This window comes from Perca fluviatilis, chromosome 18 (genome assembly GCF_010015445.1).
Source record: "Perca fluviatilis chromosome 18, GENO_Pfluv_1.0, whole genome shotgun sequence".
Taxonomy (NCBI): Eukaryota; Metazoa; Chordata; class Actinopteri; order Perciformes; family Percidae; genus Perca; species Perca fluviatilis.
Window position 1 is genome coordinate 16,836,789 of NC_053129.1, and position 27,960 is coordinate 16,864,748.

The window sequence follows — 27,960 nt, forward strand, 5'->3', positions numbered from 1 at the left end:
CTGAATGTCAGTGACTGCACCACCGTCATGGGGTCAACAGTAACAACAGGTGTCACAGTCACTTACAGGGGCGTAAATGTAGATAGTGCAAGCAGCACAGTTGCACTGGGGCCCCTGAGTTGGGGGGCCTGTAGAGAGAGACATGGTATGTATTTATTTATTTATTTATTTGTAAAATAGTCAGTAGCAATCTAAAAAACTATTCAATTAATGAATGTTGTCTTACTTTTTGTTGGGTATACAGATTATGCAATGGTAATTGCTGAGTAATATGTATGTCGATGTCCAATGTCGAGTTTCTATTTGATCATGTGATGAGTCGATATACGGTAGATAGTTTAGCCGCAAAATCTGTCAAGGCTGAAAAACTGAGCACATCTGCAAGCCAAGCGAGCAGTCATGCATTTCAAACATAAAAGCAGCAGTAATGCACTGGGGGCCCGTCATAACTACCTTACGCCACTGGACACTGTTAACTAATGAGGAATTTACACATTGAAAAAACTGTGGGAGGGGGAGCTCTGTACCAAGGTAATTTGTCATCTGATTAGTGTGTGATCAAGTGTGTGTGTGTGTGTGTGTGTGTGTGTGTGTGTGTGTGTGTGTGTAAAGTCCACTTAACTAACATTCTGACAAACAATCCTAACAAGTGCCCCCCTCCTCAAATGCCTAAGAAGTCAGAGGGTCTGGTGGACGATGACCAGTCTCAGGTTTCTGACCAGGGGGCTCAGGTAAATTTAGTCAGACGCTGTCCACTTGCACACGGCAGTCAGACTCTTGACATGCTCACGGAGCGAAGACTTAAGTTGTAGACTGGATCGGACTTGTGGAGTTTCATACATACATATCTGTTTAGAGGTAGCTAAGACCTGAGACCTGCAGCTGGGATCAAACACATTATGGAATCATGACATCAGCGGAGGACGATGAAGAGTTTGATGAGGCCGTTGAGCGCTATGCCAGTGACACCACCTGGAGCTGGGTAAACTAGTTTGTAAATTCTTTGCATGTGTGGAAGAAAAAGCATGAAATATGGATAAAAGAGGGGTAGGCTACATCTTGATGAACACAATGGATGTAAAGGTGAAGGATTGTGTTTTTACATGCATCTAGTTGACAGCAGGAATTGAGAGAAATGCACAGAGAGGAATAACCGTGTCCAGGCACATGGATGCAAGCTCATGTGTTTGTGTGTTTTGTATCACCACAGAGCAGGACTGAAGACATAAGTTTCCATCATTCAAAATTCTATTCTCTTTTTATTAAATATGAACATAAATAAAATATCTGACTGAGAGCATTTGAGAGTAAGGGGGTCCTATAGCTAGGGACATAGGGGGAGACAGGACAGCAGGGATGTGTGCCCCCGTAAGGCGATCTGCTCTGACTGAAACTTGGGAGGGAAAAGAAGGGTGTAAAGGGGGGGCAAGAGGGGACAGGTTTAAAGTGGGGTAGAGGGATAGCCTGGTGGATGAAGTGATCTTCTAAACCCATCTGTGGTTCTTCTGAGTTTAGGTTATTTTGGTAAGAAGGGATCCTCGGAAGAAAATAATATGTGTCATACAAAATGGCAATTGCAAGTCAGACTCACTAGGTGAGGTAAAGGTTAGGAGATATCTATGGCAATTTTTTTATTTGTGAGTGTATTGCATATATGTATAGGATATTCATTCATAAATAGGCCTATACAATTTTTCTTTCTTTTTTGTGGGATTTTGTGACATGCCAATATTGATTTCAAGTCCTGGCCACATGATTAAAAATGTTCTTAATCTTGTCTTAATCATGTGGCTTTTTCTTGTGACCAAAACATCCTAAACGATATTTGTGGATCCTTGAGTTATTAAAAAGTATGTCCATCTCAGTTTCTCCTCCTTTTCAACATCCACAGCCATAACACAACAATGTTTATCCCAAGAAGGTGTTCTACACTTATAATCTCACTAATTAAGGACAAATAATCATTCCTTTTAATCATCCTATCACGGTTTGGCAGATCCAGCTAATAGTCCAGCTCATAATGTTTCTGTCAGGCGACAATAGCCTGTGCCAATCAGAGGCCTTGATATCAACCCAGTGTGTTAAAATATTATGCAATGAATTTGTTGAAGCACCGTCAATGGGTCAAACAAACACAGGACTTTCACCTTAGGAGACCCGGGATTGTGTCCTACGGCAAGGCTTTTGAACAAATTGTTGCCGTACTACAGTGTGATTGGTGCATAGGAAGCAGTCAGCTCGTAGCTACAAATCTGTATATCCAAAGTTGTGATTGGCTGTTTGCATGGGACCACACCAGACAAGACACTCCTTTCGAGTATGGAGGGTGAATTTTTTTGGTGCAATGCTAAATGAGGTCAACCTACAGGTACCAAATTAGGCAAATTGTAAGTCTGTGTAAATGCATGTAACAAAAAGTCAAGTTTTAGATATTTGAGGGTTTTAGAACATCCCAGCAAATAAAACCTGAATGTTTTTTTTGTTGAAATATGTTGCTGAGTGGTTTAGTAACAGAGACTTAATGTTAAAGTGTCAACGTGTTTGTCGTAGCCTGATACCGCTCACAGCACTGACCATGCATGTTAAAAATGAAATTGCTATCATGTGCTGTTTGGTGTCAAGAGTACATTGGCTGAGCACAGCTCTTACTGGCAATCAGCTTTTAGAAACACGTCTAAGGGCAGCCGGCTCATATATCCTCAGAGAATCTTAGTGACATAAAGACTGATCTCTGCACATGTAGCAGTGCCAGAATGGGCTGACCACTGCTAGTGTTGAGTTATAACAATATGTGTCATACGTACAGCATTATTACTGTTTATACTTTATAATCTGGATGGAGACATTTGATGTCACATTTTCAAGCAAGTGGCTTGTACTGTGATGAATGAAACTGAACTGTAGCTGCACAGGGGAGAAGAGCTTCCTCACAAATGAGAAACAAATGCTCAGTAGGAGAGAGAAATTTGAAGAGCACACTTCATATTTCGTGGGAAATGTCTCATTTTAAACAAGGTTGAATGACAAACCACATGATAGTACGTTTTACATAACATATGCAATAAAAGGAACCACCAATCTATCCATTCATAAAACTGCATAATGTCAGATGAGGTTGCAGGTTAGTGCAGGGGCAGCAGTCTAACTTCTCACTCAAACTGGTATTGAAACTAAACATGCTGAACCTGCAAGCTTGTAAACCACAAAACACGCACACGCACACACACACACACACACACACACACACACACAGACAGCCGGAACAGTGCAGGATGAGACCGCAGCTCTGACATTATGTGACATGTGACATGGTGACATGCACTGCTTGCTACTCAAGAAATTATCAACTATTTCAAAGTTATCAATGGAACACATCTTTGTTTTTATCTTTATTTCTTTCGTGCCACTTGGCATGATCAGTGTGAGCATTTGAAAAGTACACAAAAGCCCCACAAGATAACAACTAAGGGCTCAGCTCAACTCTTGAGGAAAAACCCTCATAAAGACATAAATTCTTCCTTTTCTGGTTTAGCCAAGAAAGTGTGCTTCATGGTCTGGAAAAACCATTAGATCTAATGCATGCACGCACGCACGCACGCACACACACACACACACACACACACACACACACACACACACACACACACACACACACACACACACACACACACACACACACACACACATGTGGCTACTTCCAACATCGCATGTGCTATCATACAGGGCTGTGATTGGCCTGAAAGATCACCTCACTGCGCCAGAGTGACTGAGTGACTTCAAACGCTGACGTAAGCCCCGCTATTTCCCGCCGTCATAGTATAGCAGCTGCTGGACACAGTTTTATTCGGTGCTCTTTAAACTGAGACATTGTAGAGTTGTAAGATGTTGCTATTAATGTATCGTTTAACATGTCATATAGACCTACAGTCTTCGCATGAAAAACAGAATAATATATATAGCCTAAAGATATAGGCTATATATATATATTTATATATATATATATATATATATATATATATATATATATATATATATATATATATATATATATATATATATATATACAGTTTTGAAATTACTATTACACCGTATTTCATAACTTTTAGATACCCTATCCAGTGACAAGTTGTGACCTAATGAAGTCAATGCAGAATTAGTGGTATTTCGTGGCTCTTGTCGACTAAAATAATAACGAATATAAGCCACAAAACACGCCAAACGCTACTTCCACTTTGAGAATACCAATTTGACGCAACCAGTCAACTGTCTGCAACAATGTAAGCAGCTGTAATTGTGTTGCCACTGTGGCAGCTGAAACGATGCTTTTGGCAACTCAACAGCTCTACGCTGATTGGTCAGCGGGGGGGGTTCGATGCAGATGATGTCATCCACTGTCAAGGCTCGCTGAGCTAGACAGAGCGAGAGAAACAGACGGGGCAAAGGGAGAAGTTAGCATCGCGTTGACTTAAAATAATTTTTTTTTGTCGCTGAAAGGCGGTGACACCAAGTCAAGGCTTTATCAAACACTCAGATATCACCTCTATCGGGAAATTCCGCTTCTATGATGTGTTGTTAAGCTGCCATTCACCGCTGAGGAAACGCCAGTCTCCGTAAAGGCTGTCTGCATACTCAGCTACTGTATAGAAGGTATGAGCCTGTTTTGTATTATGGATTTGACTGCACCTGCCTGTCTGATGATATCTGATTTTCACTCAGTTATAGCTACATATCTGTTATGATCAATAATGTGTCCTCAAACTCATTATATGGCCTACTCGTCATCATTTATCATGCATTAACATTGTCTATTTGCACTGTCAGGATGTTATGAGCTAGTTATAGTGTACATCTATTGGATTCTTAAATGTATTTCTCTTTAAATGTGCGGTTGGGAAAACTGTAGCTGATTGGTGTGAAGCACATATATCTGTCGTGACTGCCTGTCTTTTTAACTAATAATTCATTACATTCCACTGTATAATTGGGGAGTGTATAATATCGTGTGAGCCATGGGTTATGTAGGCTATGTGTAATATGGTCCTTGAGACTTGGTTAAAGTGAAACAGTCTGTCTATACCTGAAACACATCATCCACTAAGTGGCCCAGCCAGAAGGACAAGGAAATCTTCATAACTGCAGCTTGTAAACCCATTATCAAACTAATGGCCATACCAGTCACTGGTTTTTAAAAATAGGATTTCCTCAAGGAATACTTTTTATCCACTACCACTCATTTTTGAAACAAAGCAGTTTTCAGACCTCATCCCTCTTTTTATCTCATCTGTAACACAAGAGAATCTATTTTTGGATAAGGCTGCTCTGCAGCATGTAGCACATTAAAAGTCCTCTGCTTTGAAAATCAGCTGGGTTCGCTCACAGCTCTGTAACTCAATGCCTCAATGATAGGTGAAATGAAAGATTACAGACAGTTAAGGTAATCTATAAGAGGCATTTCAAGACTCAGACATTGTTATGGCTCCTCATGTTCATCTGCTGCTTATAAATTAGAACTCCTGTTCTTCTGTAAGGAGCCTGTTCTCTGCCCACATGCTCAAAGGTGGGAGGTGGGGGTTATTGTTCCAAATCTTCCCTGTTGCTGCAATCATTTTGGTGGCCCACTGCCAGCTGAGTCAAGTTCAGACCCCCTTGCCTGTTATTAGACAGCTGCAAACCCCAATAAGGCGGGAACGATTTACAAATGGGATTTATCACGTTGTTTGTTTGCATCATAGAAATGTAAATAATGTTGTCATCATATGAGGTTGAATAGATAGGCTACTCTTGAAATGGTTTTAGTTCTTTTCCTTACCTTCTACATGCTCCTCATAGTTTGTTTTAGAGTTGAGCTGTCACAACTAGTGGGAAATGTGATCAATTGAGAGGATACAGAAAGATCAATACTAGAATGGAGAAGTTAGGAATTCATGTCCAAATGTTAAATGTTTGTTGGATATCAGACAGAACAAAATATTATTTTCTTTTCCAGGCATTTTTTGATGTTCATCTGAGAAAGCATTTGGGCAGTAAACATTGCTTGTATCAGAAATGGATGAACAGGAAACAAGCGGCAGAACTAAATGTTACAACTACAAGAGGAAGTGTGTGTGCATTGTTTAAAGCCCCTGAAAGCCTGGCTTCAAATCATAAGTGACTGCTCTCAAAAAAACTCAGATAATCTGCTTCATTAGGACTGTGTGAGTGTGGTTTGATCAGTTTAGACAATTTCAGAAATCTCTAATGTGAAACAAGCAAAACTGTCATAAATTTGGCAGAAAACTGTGTCTTCATGTGGGATCCCCTCAGTAAGAAGATGATAAGTGTTCAGGGGCTTTAAAGGTCCCATGACATGGTGCTCTTTGGATGCTTTTATATAGACCTTAGTGGTCCCCTAATACTGTATCTGAAGTCTCTTTCCCGAAATTCAGCCTTGGTGCAGAATTACAGCCACTAGAACCAGTCCCACAATGAGCTTTCCTTAGGATGTGCCATTTCTGTGTCTGTAGCTTTAAATGCTATGGGGGGGAGGGGGGGCAAGAAGGAGGGTGGGGGTGTGGCCTTGACCAACTGCCATGCTTCGCTTGTTTGCAAGCCATGTGGCATTTTTCCGTTACATGGTACCTGCTCGACTTGCCTCGACTCTACTCGCCTCGACTCGACTCGGCGCACTGTGCGTCCCTTTTCCATTGCAGATTTTAGTACCGCCTCAGCGTGGCTGGTCGTCATAGCGACTGCCGTGGGCGTGGCTTGGTAGCATTGCATTTCCCCCCCGTCTCATTTCCTGGTTCCCCTTCTCCATAAACAACATGAAATCAACAAGATAGTTAACTTTTACTGCTCCAGATTTCCCACCATGGTCAGAAAGAACAGGGCAGACACTTTGTTTCTCTCACTATATGACTCTAGAGTCACTACTCGCTGCGGAGCTAATCGCCGGCACTCTCTCACTTCTCCCTCGCTCACCTGCTACACACACACACACGGCGACTCGACACACACCAGTATAAACATCAGGCCACTTGTATGCTACAGAGAAAGCTCTGCAAAAAAACACCGCCGGCTAAACTATTTAAAAATGCCGTCTGTCGCTAGCAATGCAGTGACGATTCTTTCCGACCAATCTGTAGCCTGCAGGGTTTCACGTCACCTTCTCGGCTCGCCTCAACTCGCTTGGAATCTCGACTGAGGAGGTACTAAAAAAAGTACCTGTTAGCAGGTACCAGGTACTTTTTTTCGTAATGGAAAACCAAAAAAGGCGAGTAGAGTCGAGGCGAGGCGAGTATGTACCATGTAATGGAAAAGCACCAATGATGTCTCTCTCTTTCTCATGGGCGGGCCAAATTCTCTGGGTGGGCAAAGCACAGAAAGGGGAGGCAACCTTGCCCCTTATGACAACATAAGGGGGAGATTCCAGATCGGCCCATCTGAGCTTTTTCTCAAAGGCAGAGCAGGATACCCAGGCCTTGGTTTACACCTATTGCCATTTCTAGCGTCCTTTAAGTAGTACATTACTTTTCTCTCTAAGAGGTCTAAAGCTGTTAGAGAACAATGCAAAGATGAACAATCATCATTCTCAGACTAATGTGTTCAGTCTAGTTTTGGCCTTACAGTATCCCTAACCTTATTGGCGACATTCACATCTTATGTCTCCAAAAGGCATTCTGCTGTAGTTCCCATGATGCCTCAGCTCAGCCAATAAACATCATGGAAGGTTATGATCACCTAGCCCAGACTGGTGTAACTTGGTTTGTCCTTTGACCTGTGTACTGGGGGTTGCTGAATGAAAAACAGTCGGATAGGATTTCAACACTCATCAGGAAGGAAGGGGAGAAGAAGGTGGGAAGGTCAAAGTGGCAACAGGTTCTTGCCACAGTATGTAGGCCACAGACAGTCTTGGGAGAAACTTCAAGTAGTACTGAACCGGAACCAGCCTCCATGTCCTCTTTCCCTAGCTCAAACGACAGATCAGAGTATTGGAATAACTTCACCCCATGCCCCTGAGGGAGAGTTATGCGTCATTGGTGGTTTGATTGACAGACTGAAGAATTTCACAGCAGATGCTGGTGCATCAACACCTCCTCCTCTGAAGGTTGAAGGAGTTTTAGACAGTATTGTGGAGCTTAGTGATCAGGACTATATTAGGTAGCGAATCTGGACCTTTTGGTATGGATGTAGTTAATAGTTTTAATTACTAAAGAAATTCATCTGTCCCGTCTTGTCCCCCTTTCACACTGTTCCTTCCCCCAGACCCTTCAGACCATGAACTACGTGGGCCAGTTGGCGGGCCAGGTGTTTGTCCAGGTCAAAGAGCTGTACCGAGGCCTCAATCCCGCCACCCTTTCTGGCTGCATTGACGTCATCGTAGTGAGACAGCCCGATGGATCCCTGCAGTGCTCACCTTTCCATGTTCGCTTCGGCAAAATGGGAGTCCTCCGCTCCCGAGAGAAAGTGGTATGGGCAACTTCCTTTGTTGTTACATTGAGAAAATTGTGGACTTTCAGATGCTTGATGTTTAAAGTCTTGTTTTTCCCCCTATTTTCCCCCTTTCTCCGGTCCTCCAGGTGGACATGGAGATCAATGGAGAACCAGTGAATCTCCATATGAAGCTTGGGGACAACGGGGAAGCATTCTTTGTGCAAGAAACAGAAAATGACGAGGTAAGCATGACCATAACTGAGCAGTGAGCGGCTATGTAAGATGCTCTAGTTCAAAGTGTAATACAGCAGCAGTTAAATGGCAGACATTGATTCAAATAAAATCAACATTTAAATAAAAACACACGTCAGTCTCCACCCTCCTGACACCCTGAAACCCAGACACACCCGTGTTTACAACCGAGAAGGGCTATCCTAACTATCTTCCTCCTGAGGCGCAGTCATACTGTAGTAGCTTGAAAAAGGTCACGCTGTGTGCAGAGTTGGCACAGCGGATAGGAATTTTTTTCTTTCCTTTTGGCTAACCAGCATTCCTCTGTTCATTAGTGAGGGAATGAGTCCTGAATGCAGCATCTACCAACCCAGGCTTTCTGACCTAATAAATGATGGGGCCTAATGACTGACTGAGGATCATCCTAGACTTGAGTTTCCTGGCTAAGAAATTTCCTTTAAGTAGGACGTGTGTAGAGAAATGGTTAAAGGTTGACAATAGATGTAGTAAGAAATACCCTCCTCTTTCTCATAAATTGTTACACTTGTTATGTTTTTATGTTTATGAAGCCCATGATAGCCATTCAAAACTCTAAAATTCATGGAAAACTCTGAAAAAAGTCTGTTTTTTTTTCTCAGTTCTTGGAAAGCGGACTTATTTCAACATCACTTGTTTTCATTTGGTTTTCCTAGATTTTGAGCTGCAGGTTGAAAAAGCCAAGTTGTGCGTACTGTCATTATAAAATGTTTTCTACGCCATGGTATGCACATAAGGATGTGTGCAGCTGAACGACACAAACAAGCGGTGAACTACTGAGGCCGGGTGGGGGCCTGGCACCAACAAGGGAAATGGGTGATTTATTTCCCCAGAGTGGTGTCAGATTCCCACAGGCCTGGAAAAGTAAGGACGGGGGAGGGCGGGCTCTGAACCATTTTTTCAAACGTGAGACCACAAATCAAATAGTTATCCCTCTCTCTCTCTCTCTCTCTTTCCATATGTCTGCACACACATGAACACATTTACAGTCCCCCACAGGACACCCTCCTGGAAAGCCTTTTTATTTCCTAGAAGGAGGTATTATACACAGAACTGAGGAATGGAGTCTGTTTTGGATGGGCTGTTTGGTTTTGCTGGCAAGGGTCTTCTTAAAGGAGAAGTGGCTGCAACAGTTTGGCAGTGATTTTACACAGTATCCTCGGTTAAAAAAATTGTGCAAAACACTAACAGTAGATTCGTGTTCCAGCGGGAGTTATTCCAGATTTCCAAATGTTTCTTTCAACCCCCTTACAGAAATCATCAGGGTGGATGCCAGAGAAGATATGTTGGCTGTAGTATTTTGTATTTTAGTGTTTGAGGTATAATACCTAATAACTAATGCAGGTGGCACAGTCAATTTTTCTTAGGCCTGGACGTGTTTCAAATAAACTGCACAGCACAGCACACAGGGTTCTTTGTGTTGCTTGCAAATGCACTTAACAATTCATGTGAACACAAACAATTCAGGAATTTATAAATAATAAATGCCCATTTACTTGATGTTGAGTGATTCAAATCTCATCTCAAAACCTAGTTAATTCTCAAAGGCGTTTTATTGATGCATCTTTGCCCTGATTTAATCTAATTTATCACAGGAAGTGGTTCCGTCCTACCTGGCCACCTCTCCGATCTTGTCAGATGGAGCCATTCTGATGAGCTCCTCCCTGATGGGGAAATGCTCCGGGCCAACCATACAAACCCTGGGCTCCTCGGGGAGCATGGGAGAGACCGGAAGTGTAGTGACGAAGAAGAGGAGGAAGAGGAGGAAGAAGACTCGGGCGGACAGCTTGAGGAGAGAGGAGAGTGGGGACTACTCCGAGGATGAAGACATGTTCACCATAGACATCAGCTCAGATGAAATGACGACGATGCAGAGCAACAGGTGAGAAAGTGTGGAGAAGGGGAAGGAGGAGATGGAAGAAAGGAAGAATAAAGAAAGCAAAAAGAGGAAAAGCAGTACACGGGACAAAATAAGGGAGGGGGTAAAAGGGGTGGACAGTGGAGCAGTGACGTAAAAACTATAATGCATCAACGAAATGAGCTTTAAGAGCAGCTGCATTGGAAGTGGAGAATGAACAGACCAGCGTCTGTAGTGGAGAGGCTTCCAGCTGTGGCATTGGCACACTCTGAAAAGACACTCAAAGATTCTCTGGAAACCACTACAGTACTTCAGCCATGTGATGGTTAAGAAACACGAAACCGAAAAGAAGAAGCTTTGCACTTGAAATAGCAGCAAATAGGGGTGGTTGTTGTTGTGTGTTTTTTTTTTTGGGGTGTTTTTTGGGGGGGTTTTGGGGGGCGTGTTTGTTTGCTTTGGTGTGCTTGTGTGTGGTACTTGATCTAAATCAGACTAGCACGTGTGTGAACCGGTCAGGCATGCAGCTATAAGAGCCATGCCTCTCCCAAACTGTAAGTGTTTAAGTCCATTTATTATGAATGAAAATAGCAGCTGTTGTAAATAACTGCTACAAGGCAGATTTATTTTCATCTCTGCATGTGTGTGTGGGATACATTACATCTAAATTTTGGGTCATCTCTACTGTAAAACAACACTAAGCGTATGCAAGTGCAGTTATTAAAAGAAAAAGATGTGCAATGTGTAAACACATTGTTATAATGCTTTGTTATTAAAGGGAACAGTCTACCTTAAACACCAAACCACTATTAATTTGCCTATTTTTTTAACTTATTTTAATGTTACCTGTTCGAACCAAACATAATTACAATTTGGGAGTCAAAAAGAAACTCACTATGTGGACTCACAATATGCACATATGTTCAATCATAATACAGTATTCTAGCTACAAGACATGTTATGTTTTGAGTGCAGGCAGAGTGCAACAAGTTCAGGCATGATCTCTGTGGGTCTGAAATGAATGAATGAAAAGTGAAAGGTAAATTACATGAAATAAAAGACACAATACATGATAAATGACATGCAATGATATGGTGTACATGTACAGCATTTGTTCTGTGTTTTTAGGACTTCATCTCAGGACGTTTTAAGAGATGAGACAACAGACGGCTCTTTCTACACTCGTTCAGATGGAGAGTGGAGCCCTATTCAGAGGTGCTTCACTCACTCATACTGTATGATGAAGACCGACATGGTATTATTTAGAAGAAACAGCTCTTTAATGGTTGGTTTATCCTCCATTCCTCTCTCAGCCCTGGAAACTCTCGTCCCACCTCTTCTAAGAGCGACTCTGAACTAATGAGCAAGCCGTCAAACAATCAGAATCCAACCATGCACTGGGCGTGGGGAGAGCTGCCACAGGCTGCCACGGTAACCAAAAGTGTCCACTGTGCATATATACACAGATAGAATAACTATATATATATATATATATATATATATATATATATATATATATTTATATTTGTGTTCATTTTGTTTCATCCTCTCCTAGCCATCCTTCCTTCCAGTGAAATCCAACCCTCAACCAGTGTGCCCAGTATCCATCCCTTTTTCTGAAAGCACACACTTCCGTGTGATAACTCACGAGGCGTCTTCGGAACAGTGCGGACCCTGCTCAGAAATATCAGCGCTCAGACTGCTGATGCCAGAGGAGACCAGTGAGGAGACAGTTGAGATGGAGTCCGAATCCATGAGGATGGAGACCCAGACAGCCGGAGGTGCGGCAACTTGTATGATGTCTGACACGGAGGAGACAATGTGTCGTCCACCAGGAAAGACAGACTCTCCATCCAAGAGAAAAGGTAACCAACATAATAAACTGTATCATTCCTTTGGGAGTCTTGTCGATCTAACCAGCCATCTGTTCATTGGCTGAGGTTTTAAGCTGTCAGCTGTAGTTCTCTCTTTTGCTGTTTAGCTCAATGGTATTCAGTTTGTATCTAAATATAATGATAGTTACTCAAAATAACCCAACCCAATCTGCTGGTTTTAAGAAAGCCTTTTTTAGTTTAACACAAACCAAATACAGCAACAAAAAAAATGGATGGCTAGAAGAAAACCACTTCACTGTCAATTCAAAACCAAGCTGTCAAATGATTTTGTCACGAGTAAACCCAGGAGAAAAGCAAATACAAGAAGCTGACAATTTATCTCAAAAGTTGTCTCTCTGTTGCAGACAAGAGAAGCCGCCATCTTGGTGCTGATGGAATTTACCTGGATGACATCACAGAGCTCGAGCCTGAAGTGGCGGCCCTTTATTTCCCTAAGAGGTATGACAGAGTCAGAAACGTATCACATTGAGCTTAACTATACTTAACAAAACCAGTGGTGGAATGTAACTAAGTACATGTACTCAAGTGCTGTACTTAAGTACACATTTAAAGTACTTGTACTTTTCTTTTCATGCCACTTTGTACTGACAGCTTTAGTTACTATTTACTTTACAAATTAAGATTTTGCACACAAAACACTTGTAGTGTGTCAACTACCCAACACTATATAGGCCTACAAGTACATATGAAATGATTAGACAATTAAACAGTTTCTAAAATGTGAGGATCTTTCTGTATTGATTACTTTTATTTTTAATACCTTAAGCACATTTTCCTGATTATACTTTTACTTTTACTTTTACTTAAGTAACATTTTCAATGCAGGACTTTTACTTGTAACAGACTATTTTTTAAAGTGTCGTATTAGTACTTTTACTTAAGTAAAGGATCTGAATACTTCTTCCACCACTGAACAAAACGGGAGTGTGCCTAAGATTTTTTTCAAAATTAGGCCCTATGTTCCCCCAGTTCCTTTTTCATAAATTTATATCAGATTTTATCCCCCTTTCTCCCACTTTGGTAGCCAGTTACACCCAACCTATTATCCAGTAACAATGGACTACAGATGGAATGTAACCCGAACCCTAACATAGGGCCTAATTTTAAGAAAATTCTTAGAAATGTGGGAACATAGGGCTGTGGGACCTATGGGCTGTGGGAACATAGGGCTGACCCCGAACAAAACACCTCTCCTCTGAAGTGACGGTGGTGCAGCAGTGAGGAGCATCTCGGACCCGGGCCTCCACAGCAGCAGTCTGTCCCCACAGTCACTCAGCTCTGGAGGGGACAGCGGAGTGGACAGCTACTGCGACCCCTTGGCTGACATGCCGTCTATCGCCATTTCCTTGTGTGGAGGACTCAATGACAACAAGGAGATCACTAAAGGTAAGATGCTGACTGCAAACATCACGCACTGTGTTGTAAGCTGTGGGCAAAAGGGAAACTGAACATGAAATTTTTCTTACAGAGCAGTTCCATGAGAAGATCATCTCTTACCAGCAGTTTTCGGAAAACCCCTCCATCATCGACGACCCCAACTTAGTTGTGAAAATTGGCTCCAAGTAAGACAAATTTGCTAGAGGGAAAACATGTTTGTGTCAAAATATAGTAAAACCAGCAGGCTATAAGCAGTTTATAATCCACTGTATGTTTTACAGATTGAACTGCCACACATTGCAGCAGAAACTGCAGTGTCTGCAGGATTGTTTGGGCTCATAAAGTGTTTTTTGCTACGGTTATGAAGTTGATAAAAATAAATTTTGTTTTCTCCCTCAGATACTATAATTGGAGCTCTGCGGCTCCACTTATGCTGGCTATGCAGGCCTTTCAGAAACCGCTGCCAAAGGTAAGAAATTGATACACAGCACAGATACTAATGACTCAGACCGTGGTTGTGCTACATGAAAACCACTCCCCCTTTTGAGTGAAACCGGTACTGCACCCTTTCTTTCTTTCTTTCTTTCTTTCTTTCTTTCTTTCTTTCTTTCTTTCTTTTTTCATTTATTATACAGGAAAGTTAAAAGTAACATTAAGTTACAATATAAACGGGCCTGACTCATTTTAAAAATTGGTTTCCAGCAGGTTCCTGTTTTGCAGAAACATAAAACATTAGACACAACTTACAGTACTTAAGGACAGAAACATTTGTACAGGACATCTGCATAGACTAGACAGATACAGACAGCTAAAACAACAATACAGTTTCGGCACATAAGGACAAAAACATTTAGTACAGGACATTAGCGTGGGCTAGACAGATACAGACAACTGAAAACAACAATATAGACAGTGCAAACAAGACTTGGACAATACATAAACAATCAGTGTGTGCAAGTCTAACTGTTGAGAAGGAACAGTTTGTGTGCCTTTTTGAAATATGTGATAGATGGTAGTGCTCTGATGTGATGGGGAATGTCATTCCAAATGTTGGTGTATGTATGAAAAAAGGATTTCTGACCATAGTTGTTTTTGTATGAGGGAACTGGAATGAAACCCTGTCTGTTTGTATCCCTATGCACCTTAAATACTTCTACCTATCATTAGGTTGCATAATGTGCAATCTATAACCTAACAGTCTAAATCTTCTGTTATTGCAGCCTCAGACAGACTTTATGTTGTGTGACAAACATCCACTGAATCTGTTTTCCTTAAACCCTGTCTTCCCCTCTGTTCCCCTCCCTTCCCATCCCATTGGTGCATGCATCCATCCATCCATCCATCCATCCATTCATCAGTCCTCCTGCCTCAGTTATATTCACTCAGCTTTAGAGTTTCTTCTCTGTTGTCTGACTGGTGTGCTAGGCTACAGCTCAGTACGTCAGTCACTCTTTTGCCTCTTTCTCCTGTTTTTACTTTCTCTACCTTCCCCATTCTTTGTCCCGTATCAAACTACCAAGCGCCATACATGCTTTGTTTTCCCCATTCCAACCACAGACACATTGTTGCTTCTGTGTTACTGTTTGTTGATTTACGGTCTGGTTTGGCTTAAGTTCATTTTTGAGTGTGTTTTGGTTGTTTGGGGTTGTGTGTGCTCTGCTCCAGGCTACAGTGGAGAACATCATGAAGGAGAAGATGCCCAAGAAAGGAGGGAGGTGGTGGTTCTCCTGGCGAGGCAGAAACAGCAGCACCAAATCGGTAATTTCTTCTCATCAGTTGATAAAGTTCCACTACATGAGTGAGTAAAGCAGATTAACACTGTTTGTCCTCCTGTAGGATTCCGTCTCTGAGCGTGGGGCCTGTGGCTATGATGAGCAGGCTGGGAAAATGTCAAGCAGGTGAGGAACCCTGAAAACCATTCAATGCCAGAAAATATCCTCTAAGTTAGCGAGCGCTGACAGGACTAAACATCCTTTAACACATTGTCAACCTGTCTGATGTTAGACGCAAAGAAGAGTCGTCCTCTAGTGATGAAGACCACAGGGCAGCCAAACAGAGCTCTGCCACCATCCAATCAGAGCCTGGGCTCACACCGGGAGGCGTGACTTATAAGAAAACACTTCGGCTCACATCAGAGCAGCTGGTGAGGAGTTTGGAATGAATACACTGCAGACTTTGAACTGTTTTATTTATTATAGCCATCGTTTTTACCTCCATGTAGCGTATCTCATTCTCCCTCTTTCTCTCTCTCTCTCACTCCCTCCCTCTCACACACACGCACACACAAACACACACAAACACAAACAGCTGTCTCTCCAGCTGCAGGATGGTCCTAACGATGTTGTGTTCAGCGTGACCACTCAGTACCAGGGAACCTGTCGCTGTCAGGGCACCATCTACCTCTGGAACTGGGACGACAAGATAATTATCTCTGACATAGATGGAACCATCACCAGGTGTGTGATACATGTGAATACACACATACTTTTACAGTAGGGGAGTAAAAAAAAATCGATAAACTTGAATATCGTGATATTTTATTTTGCAATACTGTATCGATTTTCCAAAAGGCAATATCGATTTATTTTTTTATTACAAAAAAAAATATTCATGTAAGACAGTGGTTCACATTTATGTTGTGTTTAAATCCCCTACCGCTAGATGGCTATGCTGAGACGCACTACTAGTGTCCCTGCCTAACAGTGCCTAGCAGTGCCTGACTTTGTGCTAGAAGCTAACAATGTAGCTATGGCTGAACTTTGGCCTACTTTAGCATATACAAATTTGCTCACTAAGAACCTGTGAACCACAATCCCAAACTGTCAGTTTGATTTTCTGTGTACTGAATTGTTTACCTAAAGTAATCTTCTTTGACTTTTATGAACATCATGTCTTTTTTTAAATATTAGTTTTTCTAAAATTATACTTTAAAATTCCCAATATATCGCCTTACGCACAAAATCTAAATATATTGCAATATATTGAATCATGACCCATGTATGTGATACGTATTGTATCGCCAGATTCTTGCCAATACACAGCCCTATTTTACAGCCACCTTTACTAGATAGTTTAACTTGGTTTGGGCTGAAAATGTATATAGACAGGGTCCAAGATGACAGGGTCATCTACAAGCTGTGTGCAGGACATACATGAGCCTGAGCTCACATGTCTCAATGTCATTTCTGTGCTGTGTATTTCCAGGTCGGACACACTGGGTCATATCCTGCCCACACTGGGGAAAGACTGGACCCACCAGGGCATAGCACACCTCTACCACAAAGTCAGCCAGTAAGCACTAATTTACTAACCCAGTGTCGGATGTGAATTGCTTTGAATAGTTTCACTCAAAGCAAAGCACAAAAGGCACACATTGCTTGAAAATAGGGTAAGCATTTTTCACTAAAGAGGCCGAAAGAAGCTCTGAAAAATGCTCTGATTTGTTGTCATTAAGTGATCATTGTTATACATGTGCTTGTTCTTTCTTCTTCTTTTTTTTCTCTCTCTCTCTCTCTCTCTTTCTCTCTCTCTCTCTCTCTCTCTCTCTCTCGCTCGCTCACTCCATCAGAAATGGCTACAAGTTCCTGTACTGCTCAGCTCGAGCTATCGGCATGGCTGACATGACCAGAGGTTACCTACACTGGGTCAACGAAAGAGGCACCATGCTTCCTATAGGCCCCGTCCTTCTCAGCCCGAGCAGCCTCTTTTCAGCTCTGCACAGGTTTCTCTCACACACACACACACACACACACACACACACACACACACACACACACACATCCCTCCCCCTTTACTATAGTCATGTAACAATGTGCAAGAAGATGCAGGAGACTTGAGCATTGTTGTACTCAGCTGATGGTTGGTTACTGATTGTTTGTGTTTGACAGGGAAGTGATCGAGAAGAAACCAGAGAAATTCAAGGTGGAGTGTCTCAACGATATCAAGAACCTCTTCTACCCCAACACACAGCCATTCTATGCAGCATTTGGCAACAGACCAACGGTACGCACACACATATAAAATTTGGTTCATCTGGAGTTTTTTGGGTTGAAAATGAAAGCCATCTTTGCTGTAGATTCTTTTAGATAAACGTCATTTAGATAAACGTCATTTCTAACACTCAGTTCTCATTTATATTTGCAGGATGTATATTCCTATAAAGAAGTAGGAGTGCCTCTAAACAGGATTTTTACAGTAAACCCTAAAGGAGAGCTAGTGCAGGAGCATGCCAAGACCAACATCTCATCGTAAGTACCGCATCCAGTTTGCACGATATATTCTAGGAGGAAACATCGTAATGACTTCAGAAAAACAAGGCTTGGTTTGCTCATTTAATTCATGTCTGATTGTTACCTCCTCATCTCTTCAGTTACGTCCGTTTGGGTGAGGTGGTGGACCATGTGTTTCCTCTGAAGATGCGGGCCTCCTCCTCAGACTTCCCCTGCTCAGACACCTACAGCCACTTCACCTACTGGAGGCAGCAGCTCCCCCGGGTGGAGCATCAGGGCACTACACCTCCACAGTCTCCCCGTCCCAGCAGCTGACTACCCGTGGCCTGCTGAGCGGCTCCTAGCAGGCAGAGCACTGATGGGTGTGATATGAATCTGTAGATGTTTGTAGAACATGTAGCACTTTGAGATCACAGAGAGAGCGAGAGAGAGAGAGCTGCTGTGAATACTCTTATAACGCACAAGAGGGATGTAAGCGCACTTTCATGAAAAGACGGCCTCTGTAGCCTTCTGACTAGATGTATGTATTTGAGCAATTATAATAATTTATTCAGGCAGCTTAGCACATGTATTATTTTTGACATTATTTAGGTAGCTAAAGGTAGCTTTCTAGGCAGACAGTTGCATTCTGCATCTAACAGATGATATGGCTTCTGTTCAGAAGTGCATCACACAGACACACTGTGCACACATAAGAGAGCAAGTTACTTAAACGTGTGCCAAATACTCAACGTAGAATTTATTTTCGTATTTCGTTTTTTCAGTCCAGACTGTTACAGATCCTGAATCAGCATGGAAATGCAGATATATACCTATATACAGTACATACATGCAGACTAATTTGACTTTATAGCAACACGTGTGTGTAATCTAATATTCTGTTTGAAAAAAAAAACAGTATTAGTTACATATTACATTAAAATGTATTACAGAGCACAATGATTGAATGATCATCTATCTATATAGCTTGACATTATCCTGACAGAGGGTGCATTATAAAGACGGTTTGGAATGAATATTTATTGTTGAGACAAAATAATGCTGATAGAGAACAGAAAGAAAAACATTTTCAGTGGTCAAAATCAAGAGTATCTGTGAGAGGAACTGCTAAATCATTTTTATTTTTCTATTGACATCCACACTGTCTATATGTTGTGATCATTTCTGTTGTGGCCTTCATGAAACGCCTTTTAATTTATCCAGTTCATAAAATAAGTCTATGTGACGTGTTCCACTCTCTAAGATGTATGCTTGTTTCCATAAATGCCATAGAGTATATTTTATTTATTCATCTGATGACATACTGACTGATATAAAATGTAGCTTACATATACATTAGCCATTGGTTCTTTTACTGTACTTCCATGCCCTAGTAATGTCACTTAAAGCAAAGCCCTCATTGGACTATCCATAGCTTAGAGCAGACAGTAGGCCACAGTACACACAGACACTCGTGAAGTGATCTTTATTTCTTACAATACCACAGATAACCTGAGGTCATATACAGTATATGTACAGGAGCTGCTATCACAGTGACTGTGACCATAACTATATGAACAGTATCATCATATCGAGTAAGCCTGCAGTTTATAAAAGAGGATGTGTGCATATAATGCTTTTTATTCTTTCCATGAAAGAGCTACTAAACATAGCCTGAAAGCGTATTATCTTTGCCTTAACTGTGAACAATATGATCAAGGATTTGTTCATTTATTCCCTCCACCCCTTCTCTTGACCAGTTCACTGTTACATTTATGTAATCAAACTTATTAAAAAAATATGCCTTGGTTCACCAGTGAGTGAGTGAGTGTGTGTCAATATCCACTGACTCCCTGTATTAACGTTCAGCATGGCAACACTTTATTCACCTGTGTACAGTGGTGGAAGAAATATTCAGATCCTTTAAAAGTATTCAGATACTTTAAAAGTCCTGCATTCAAAACCTTACATAAGTCAAAGTATTTAAGTATTATCAGCAACATGTACTGAAGGTATTAAAAGTAAAAGTACATCGTTGTGCAATAAAAATATTCCCTGTAAGTGTTTTCCTATTACATATATTGTTTGTGGATTAATATTACTGCTGCATTACATAATGTGAATGTTGCATTTTACTGCTGTAGATGTTTAAGGTTGTGCTAATTTGAACACATTTATATATATTTATTTGATATTAATGTTTATTATGTTTGTTTATGTACGCACCAACCATCAAGGCAAATTCCTTGTAAGTGTTACTTGGCAATAAATCCTTTTCTGATTCTGATTCTGATTCTGATAAACTGTTAGGTAGTTTGATCTACAGTGAGGTATGTATTTTGTAGGATCATCATGTTTGCAGTGTCGCTATCCTGTGAGAACGGCCCCTATATTCAGCTTTGTGACAATGCGTTTTCCAGCTCATCCAAGAGGGTTATATAATAATAATAATAATGATAATAATAATAATTCATTTATGTTAAGAAGTAGGATCATTTTCTCAACCCATGAAGGAACACTTCATTTTTCAGTTTATCAGAAACATCTAATTTAAAAAACACCAAATTTGGAGATATAATTGTAATCTGAAAAGTGACTAAAGCTGTGAGGCAAATGTAATGGGGAAAAAAGGTACAATATGAAGTTGCATAAAATGACAATACTCAAGTAAAGTACCTCAAATTTGTACTGCAGTACAGTAGGCTGAATCTACTCACCGGTGGTCACATTACACCACTGCCTGAATAGCAGATGCATTTTTAAACAAGAGGTACAAAGTTTAGGTCCATTCAGGCTCCAGTTGCATCTCTTCACTCGTCTGTCATCACTCAGCGTGATGCGTCAGCTGCTCACAGACAGATAGAGGAGGGGGGGTGAAGGCTGACAGGATGCAGGTTTACCTAAGCAGGGACTTATCTTTCCAGCCTCCATCAGTCCTTGGAGAAAATAAATAGAGAACGCCTATAAGAATGATTATAAGCCCAAAAAACACAGACATTGTTCGGGTGACACAAGTATCAGTCCTAATGACCTCAGATTCACAAGAATCAGAGGAGAGTCACTAGGCAAGGTGTGATCTCTGTTTTTTCTTTTTGCTTATTTGTTTGTTTGTTTTTTCCTCGAGACCCGCAGAGGGTGGGGGGTGGGAGAGGGTTTTTGATATTTTTCTATTATGTTATGTATGTTCAAAAATATAAAAATAATAAAAAAAACAATTGAGCACTACACACTTTATCTTAGTCTCAGACATGTGCATGCTCATATTATCTGTCTATCTGCAAGCTGCAAAACGCAGATGTTCCACTTTGCTACACACAATAGTGGGGGGGTCGTAGTGCTATTCAAGAGCAAAGGGCTGCACATTACAATACGCGGGAGGAGTTTCTAAAACCAGCGCTACCATTGGCTTGGCCCCGTGGGGGTGCTGAGCTCTGCGCAGGCTGTATCGAAGGGAGCTTTAAGTACGGAAAACGAAAGTCGATGAGGACACAGCTATCTGCGAGGGTTTATGTTTGTTTCCGTAAAGAATGACGAACACGGTAAGACACCTGTCAGCACCTGTTGAAATAAGTTTGGTTTCATGCGGAATATGTTGGCATCCTTTCAGACCGCTTTGTCGCTCGCTCTTGTGCACAGTACGAGCGTATACGCTTTAAAAGTTAACATTATAAAGTATATCCAAGTGCTGACATGGAGACCGAATGAGCGAAATGCATGTGATGTGTTAGCTGTGTTTTTTAAGCTGAGGCCATAGTAGCTGCAAATAGTGCAAACATGTATGTCCAATAGAGCTGAGGCTATTTAAACTGCTGAAACTTTGGCCTACATATTTGAGTAATGTTGCTTAATAGGTTGCTTCCAACCGACATTAGAGGGTCATAGTACTAAATACAAAAGATAAGAGTCAGTGTTTGTTTCTGTTCATAACTAACTGAGATGAAGACCCTCATTGACTCCTGGGTGTTTAAAGATCTCCTTCAAACATGTTTTAAGACCTACAACGTTAGAAATAATCTGGAATAAAAGTTTGTGTTTAATATAGATAGATAGATAGATAGATAGATAGATAGATAGATAGAATATTTACAGCAAATATATAAAAATACATCTATCTTCTCCACCCACCAGGCTTTTTAAAAACAAATTTATAAAAATAAAAGTTAAAATTACATCTGGCCCAAATAGTTTATATGATTTATCCCCTCTCATTTAAAAATCCAGAATCTATGAAAATGCATATATATATATTTTTTTACTGCTACCCAAAAGTCCATTCTGTGTGTGTGTGTGTGTGTGTGTGTCTGTGTCTGTGTCTGTGTCTGTGTGGGCTGGATGTTTAAAGTTTTTCACATCACTTCACATCATCTTAAATGCATATTGGTCCCTAATTGGCTTCCGGTTAATCATGCCTATATGTACATGTGTTAAACTCAGAAAAAAAACATTCATCATCCTGCACACTAAGGGTCAACCATCCAAATTACATAATAATAAGCACAACACATTGGTTCAGGTTAAGGGCCTTGGTCAAGGGCACCTCAGTGGTGCTAATGAGGGAGGGGCAAGCGCTGCTCTTTCACTTTCCCCACCCAGATTTTATCCTGTCAGTCTGGGGATTGAACCGACAACCTCCTGGTCACAAGCTCACTTCTGAAACCTTTAGACCACCACTGCCCATTAAATGGCCTCAACCTTCCACAAACCACTGTTTTTACAATCTGTAAAATCTTTATGTGTAATGGACAGAGGTTGGAAATGTGGTGCTATGTGTTGCCGGGTTGCTTTTTGATCCCTCAGCAACAAGTAATCTCCCAACATTTTATTTTCTCTTTCTTTCCTCCGTCTCACATACATGAGTCACACAGTTATCTAGCTGTGTTTTTGTTCTTTTAAAGTTGTCAAACATCAAACTTACCATTAATGCCTTAAACATAAGCGTGACTTCCTCCTCCAGTATAGGGATTCAGGCAGAGCAGGGCTGGAAAATGCGGAGGAGTTTGTGGATATGTTGGAGAAAAGGAGGTGCAGCAGTGATCTGGGCCATGCCCTCAGGACGTACAGCCCCAGCCCTTACGAAGGAGCCCTGTCCTGCTCCACGGCTGACCTCAACAAAGCCGTGCTGGAGTCCCAGTATCTACGCTACGTGACCAAGGAGGTGGGATCATCCCGTTGGGGTGGTGTGATTTAAGAAGATGTAACCGAGAAGGTTCACACTGTTGCTTCATCAACACAGAGTCAGTCTTTTTCCTGCGTTCCTCCTCAGATCGCCACGGAGACGGGGTCATCGGTAGAGGATGTGAGACAGGAGGTTTGTAGAATTTTGGAGGAGATGTCTCAAAATCTGCAGCTGGGGTCCATCAGGCTGATGGCCTACACACTTACCAAGGTGTTAAAGAGACTCTTCACCGGCATCTTTGTCAACATGGAAGGACTCAACATGGTGAGGACCAAATTACTGATCCATACTGTGTTCAGAACAGCAGCACATTACAATATACACACCACTTTCATAGGGCCAGTTCAGCACAGTGTCCACTGTAGGCATGGGCCGGTTACCGGCTTCAAAGTATACCGCGGTTTCAAAACCACTAACATTTTCTGTCATACCATTCCTAAGGTATGAGCTGAGTCTTAAAGGACATTAAGTGCAGTTTAGAAATGTGTCTCCCTGCCAGTGTGCAGCAGTGTGTTTCAAAATAAAATACATTGTGTTCAATGGAAAAAAGGTTTTTGTTTACCCAGACATTTCAAAAATAATACATTTGTAGCTGTAATTGCAATACCGTAATACCGTGATATTTTTGCTGAAGGTTATCATACCGTCAGAATCTCATACCGGCCCGTGCCTAGTCCACTGTCCACTACAATGTACAGCTTCTAAGTAACTCTTAGCTTATTTTATGTAAGGGATAATGTAGAGCAAGCCGGTCATTATAGCGAATGTGGATCTGGAATAACCGGTCTAATAATAACCAGCCGAAGTCTGCATATTTAGGGGGCCGCGTTTTTTTCAAATAACCCACACTTTCGCCGCATAAATTGGCGATTTCCACGCAAAATATGCGGGGCTTGCACATATTTCATAATCCCCGCATTTTCGTTGCAAAAAAGTCACATATACCGTAGTAGAAAGTTAAAAAAATGTTGCGTTTACTTCACACAAGAGCAGCCATTTTCCTCTGTTGCCATGGGAACGTCATTGCGTGACGTAATTGCGTGACGTGAACATCATCAAAAAGCAGGGTGTTGGGGGAATCACTTTTTTTTCTCTTTTTCATCAAATGCAGTTTTTGCAAGTTCCCGCAATTTTTGCAAGTTCCCACAATTTCATCGCATAAAATTGCATAAATATCCCACATATTCCATTGCATTTTTTAAGAAAATGTGCCACATAATCAAGGATTTTTGCCTTCAACAATCACAATAAAACTCTGTATTTTTCCAGAAGAACTGATAAGAGAAAAACGTGCTCTGGTTTATTGACATTTCTTTAAACCGATCGCATTTGATAGGCGCCGGACAGAGCAGCAGTGCCTCGGGGGGGGGAACATGTGTACGTTCAAAGGTTGTTTTAGTCGTGCAACAGACAACTCCGATTGAACAGATAGTCTAGCTAGCTGTCTGGATTCTGGAGATCTGAGGAGCAGTTAACCATAGTCTTCATAAATCGACCGGAGTTTAAAATTCCAACACAAAGAAAAGAAGGGAAGGAAGGTGACGGACACCCGGCCGAATATCTGGCAGCATCTGAACAATCTCGGAAATGAAATGTCCACTTTTTGCCACAGCTGATAAATTATTAAAATGAATGAAATGGTGGCTTGATTTTAATTGCAACAGATGAATATTATGATATATAAGATCCTGTATAACTTCTGAAAATTAGCACTTGCGAATTTTTTTTCTAACACTTTCTAAGTTGCTTCTACCAAGAGTCTGCTACTGATACCATATTTGATTTCTCTGTTTTCTGTCCTCTTGCAGCTCCAGCAAGCCATTCAGGAGAGTCCTGTGATCCTGATGCCCAATCACAGGAGTTATGTGGACTTCCTGGTTATCTCCTACATCCTGTTCACCTACGACATCCCATTACCTGTTATTGCTGCAGGAATTCGCAAGTATCTATTTGAATTAAAACAAAAGAATATTATGTAGATAATATAGTCACATTAAAACATCTCTACTTGATGTAAACATTTTCATGCCTTCTTTCTTTGCTTGCAGATGCTCACTTCTCTCGCTCTCTCTCTCTCCATCTATTAATTCCTCTATTTCTCTCCAATGTAAAGCTCTTGCAGGGATGAAGATGGTCGGAGAGATACTGCGTCGCTCGGGGGCTTTCTTTATCCGACGTGCCATTGGCTCTGACAAACTGTACTGGGCAGTGCTGTCAGAATATGTCAAAACCATTGTCAGGGTGAGACATAACCTGACACATCACCCTACCAAACTCAAACTGTCATAACCCTTTTGGAAATGGCTTTAGCTCATTCAAGTAGTCCTGAATCGGCTGCTGGATTTGACCATCTGTAAAGAGTGCTGCCAACTGTTAAATGTTTTTTCTTTAGAAAGGATTTGCTCCTCTGGAGTTTTATGTGGAAGGCCTGCGGAGTCGCACACTGAAGTCCCAGATACCCAAGTTAGGTAAGTGTCATGTCAGCAGTTTGTGTGTCCCAGTGTAGGAAAGTGTCTTTTTCAGAAAGCATTATTTTGGGGCATTGTGGTCTTTGTTGCTTGATAATAGACATAACGGATGATAATGATGATTTTTTTTTTCTCCTCCATTTCCCTAGATAACAGTCTGTCTCAACATTTTTTGTTATTTTGTTTAATATGTATTGGTCCATTATTTTATGTCATTATGTGCAGAAGTAGAGTATTGCCATTGCAGCTCTGGTACAGTGTATTTAGGTTGTTCAAAAGTCAGTATTTTCCCCATCCAATTGGCCATAAGTTCCCACAATTTACCTGTAATGACCAAAGAGGGAAAAAGGTTGCATTCATGCTTTTAATTTGAAGACGTGAAAGGATGAACAATATCTGCATGTATCTGCAGGCATGATGCACATGGTGCTGGAGCCTTACTTTAAAGGCGAGGTGTATGACATCACATTGGTCCCCATCAGTATCAGCTACGACCGAGTGCTGGAGGAGTCGCTGCTCGCCCACGAGTTACTGGGCATCCCCAAACCCAAAGAAAGCACCACAGTAAGTCCTGGTTACACTACTCCCTTCACCTACATCACTGACATGTAAACTGTTTATAGCGAAGGTTGATTGGCCCCATTACTCCTGCCTTTCTCCGAATCCTTAACATCATGTCATTTTGTTAGTTACAGGCATGGGCGTAAATCTGATCTAACAGTAGGGGGGGGACAATAAACATACAATTTCTGAAGAGCAATTTTTGAAGAGGACACAAATAATACAGCCACAATTATACTCCTAGAGGACATGTGTACACAGAGGAAAGCCTTAATACTATCATTAGTGTAGCATGGAGACTGTACCATTATCCTTCTTTTCAGTGTTTCTCTTGATTCAATGAAAAAGCTGATTAAATTGACCAAAATATTCTTCTTTAAAACCATTTATTTATGTTTACAATCAAGCCGCAAAAATACCTTAAAACATAATGACTTATTTTGAAAATGTGTCCCATATAAAAGAAATACAATACTTTTGTACTTTTTGTTATATTAGCTGATCATAATGTAAATTAGTGAGCCACTGGTAAAGCTCCTCTGCTAACCCTGACAGCACACACTTCCAAAAATATGAACTAAGCTCAACACACTTACCTGAGACTCTCCACCTGACTGTCCCTGGTCTCCCTGAGACTCTCCACCTGACTGTCCCTGGTCTCCCTGAGACTCTCCACCTGACTGTCCCTGGTCTCCCTGAGACTGTCCCTGGTCTCCCTGAGACTCTCCACCTGACTGTCCCTGGTCTCCCTGAGACTCTCCACCTGACTGTCCCTGGTCTCCCTGTTCCTCAGTTCTTTCTGTCTCCTTTGCCTGTGACATAGTGACGTTAGTATTTCTATAAGCACCCATTCTTATAAAGCTGTTACCAAATTGTCTTGATATGAGGACTTATTGTACTTACTTGGCGTTTTGGTGTAGGCCTTCTGAAAAAGGATCTTATGTTTTTCTTTTTCCCTGTCATTTTATCTGGGCAACAACAACACAAATCTTTAATGTCAGATGTCTAAATATGAGTTAGGTTCATAGGTTCACCACGCGGTCATATTATAATTATAAAATTATCTTGCGTCCTCCACATAAATATTAGGTTTCGTCTGGGACATAGGATATATATTTAACTGATCAGCCATTTAACTTCATATTGAGCAAAACACAGCTGTAGATCTTCAACATTAACCCTAATATCAGTTCACACACATAACGTTAGGCTTATCGCCGTGGTAATGTTAGTTGTAGTGGGTGCATTTCTTTCCATCAACCTATTAAGCAAGCTAGGTAACGTTACATTATATTACACTAACATAGCAAACTTTTTTGTCATGACTAATTTATTAATTACTCAGCATCATTTCCATTTGAGAAAAGAAAAACTTCATCCGATGTTTAATGTGAATAAAACAGCCTTGAACCACCTGCTTACTACATTCCTGTCACTACCCGATGTGACTGTGAGTCGAGTGCGGATCTTAACGTACAGCAGGCAGTGGACCAAACCACTGTGAGGCAAGGGAGGGTGGACTCAAAATGTTTCTAAACTTAAAAAGCATTTTTTGGGGTTTGTATTGTTTTACTAATTACACAGATATTTTAAGTATACATAATTATGTTATTTACAATACACAGCATTGTTTTAATGATATTTCTAGGGGGGGGACAACCCTTTGAAGGGGGGGGTCCTGACCCCCCGCCCGACCCCCCTGGGATTTACGCCCTTGGTTACAGGTGTAAGAATACAGGAA

General features: G+C 41.3%; 2 protein-coding genes across 3 annotated transcripts in view; both read left to right on the forward strand.

Annotated features, from left to right (window-relative positions):
* The first annotated feature begins 745 nt into the window (after positions 1-745).
* Positions 746-19,825, forward strand: lpin1b (lipin 1b). Of its 2 annotated transcripts, none has more exons than XM_039781872.1 (20): positions 746-982; positions 8,245-8,448; positions 8,559-8,654; positions 10,275-10,561; positions 11,663-11,749; positions 11,848-11,965; positions 12,090-12,399; positions 12,774-12,867; positions 13,631-13,815; positions 13,898-13,991; positions 14,206-14,275; positions 15,472-15,564; positions 15,643-15,704; positions 15,811-15,949; positions 16,114-16,262; positions 17,011-17,097; positions 17,375-17,527; positions 17,694-17,808; positions 17,950-18,053; positions 18,176-19,825. In XM_039781872.1, exons 1-20 carry the CDS (start codon positions 908-910, stop codon positions 18,348-18,350), a joined length of 2,697 nt encoding a protein of 898 aa, XP_039637806.1. In that variant the 5' UTR covers positions 746-907; the 3' UTR covers positions 18,351-19,825. The 2 variants fall into 2 exon arrangements, with proteins under 2 accessions (XP_039637806.1, XP_039637807.1); XM_039781873.1 differs by lacking the exon at positions 746-982 and adding an exon at positions 4,244-4,647.
* A 1,594-nt stretch (positions 19,826-21,419) lies between these two features.
* Positions 21,420-27,960, forward strand: part of gnpat2 (glyceronephosphate O-acyltransferase 2) — a 14,901-nt gene continuing 8,360 nt past the window's right edge. Inside the window, exons 1-7 of the mRNA XM_039781875.1 lie at positions 21,420-21,553; positions 22,969-23,169; positions 23,278-23,454; positions 24,999-25,128; positions 25,304-25,431; positions 25,583-25,658; positions 26,071-26,222. Of these exons, the coding sequence (XP_039637809.1) occupies positions 21,542-21,553; positions 22,969-23,169; positions 23,278-23,454; positions 24,999-25,128; positions 25,304-25,431; positions 25,583-25,658; positions 26,071-26,222 (876 nt within the window). The 5' untranslated portion in view covers positions 21,420-21,541. The remainder of the gene's footprint in view (positions 21,554-22,968; positions 23,170-23,277; positions 23,455-24,998; positions 25,129-25,303; positions 25,432-25,582; positions 25,659-26,070; positions 26,223-27,960) is intronic.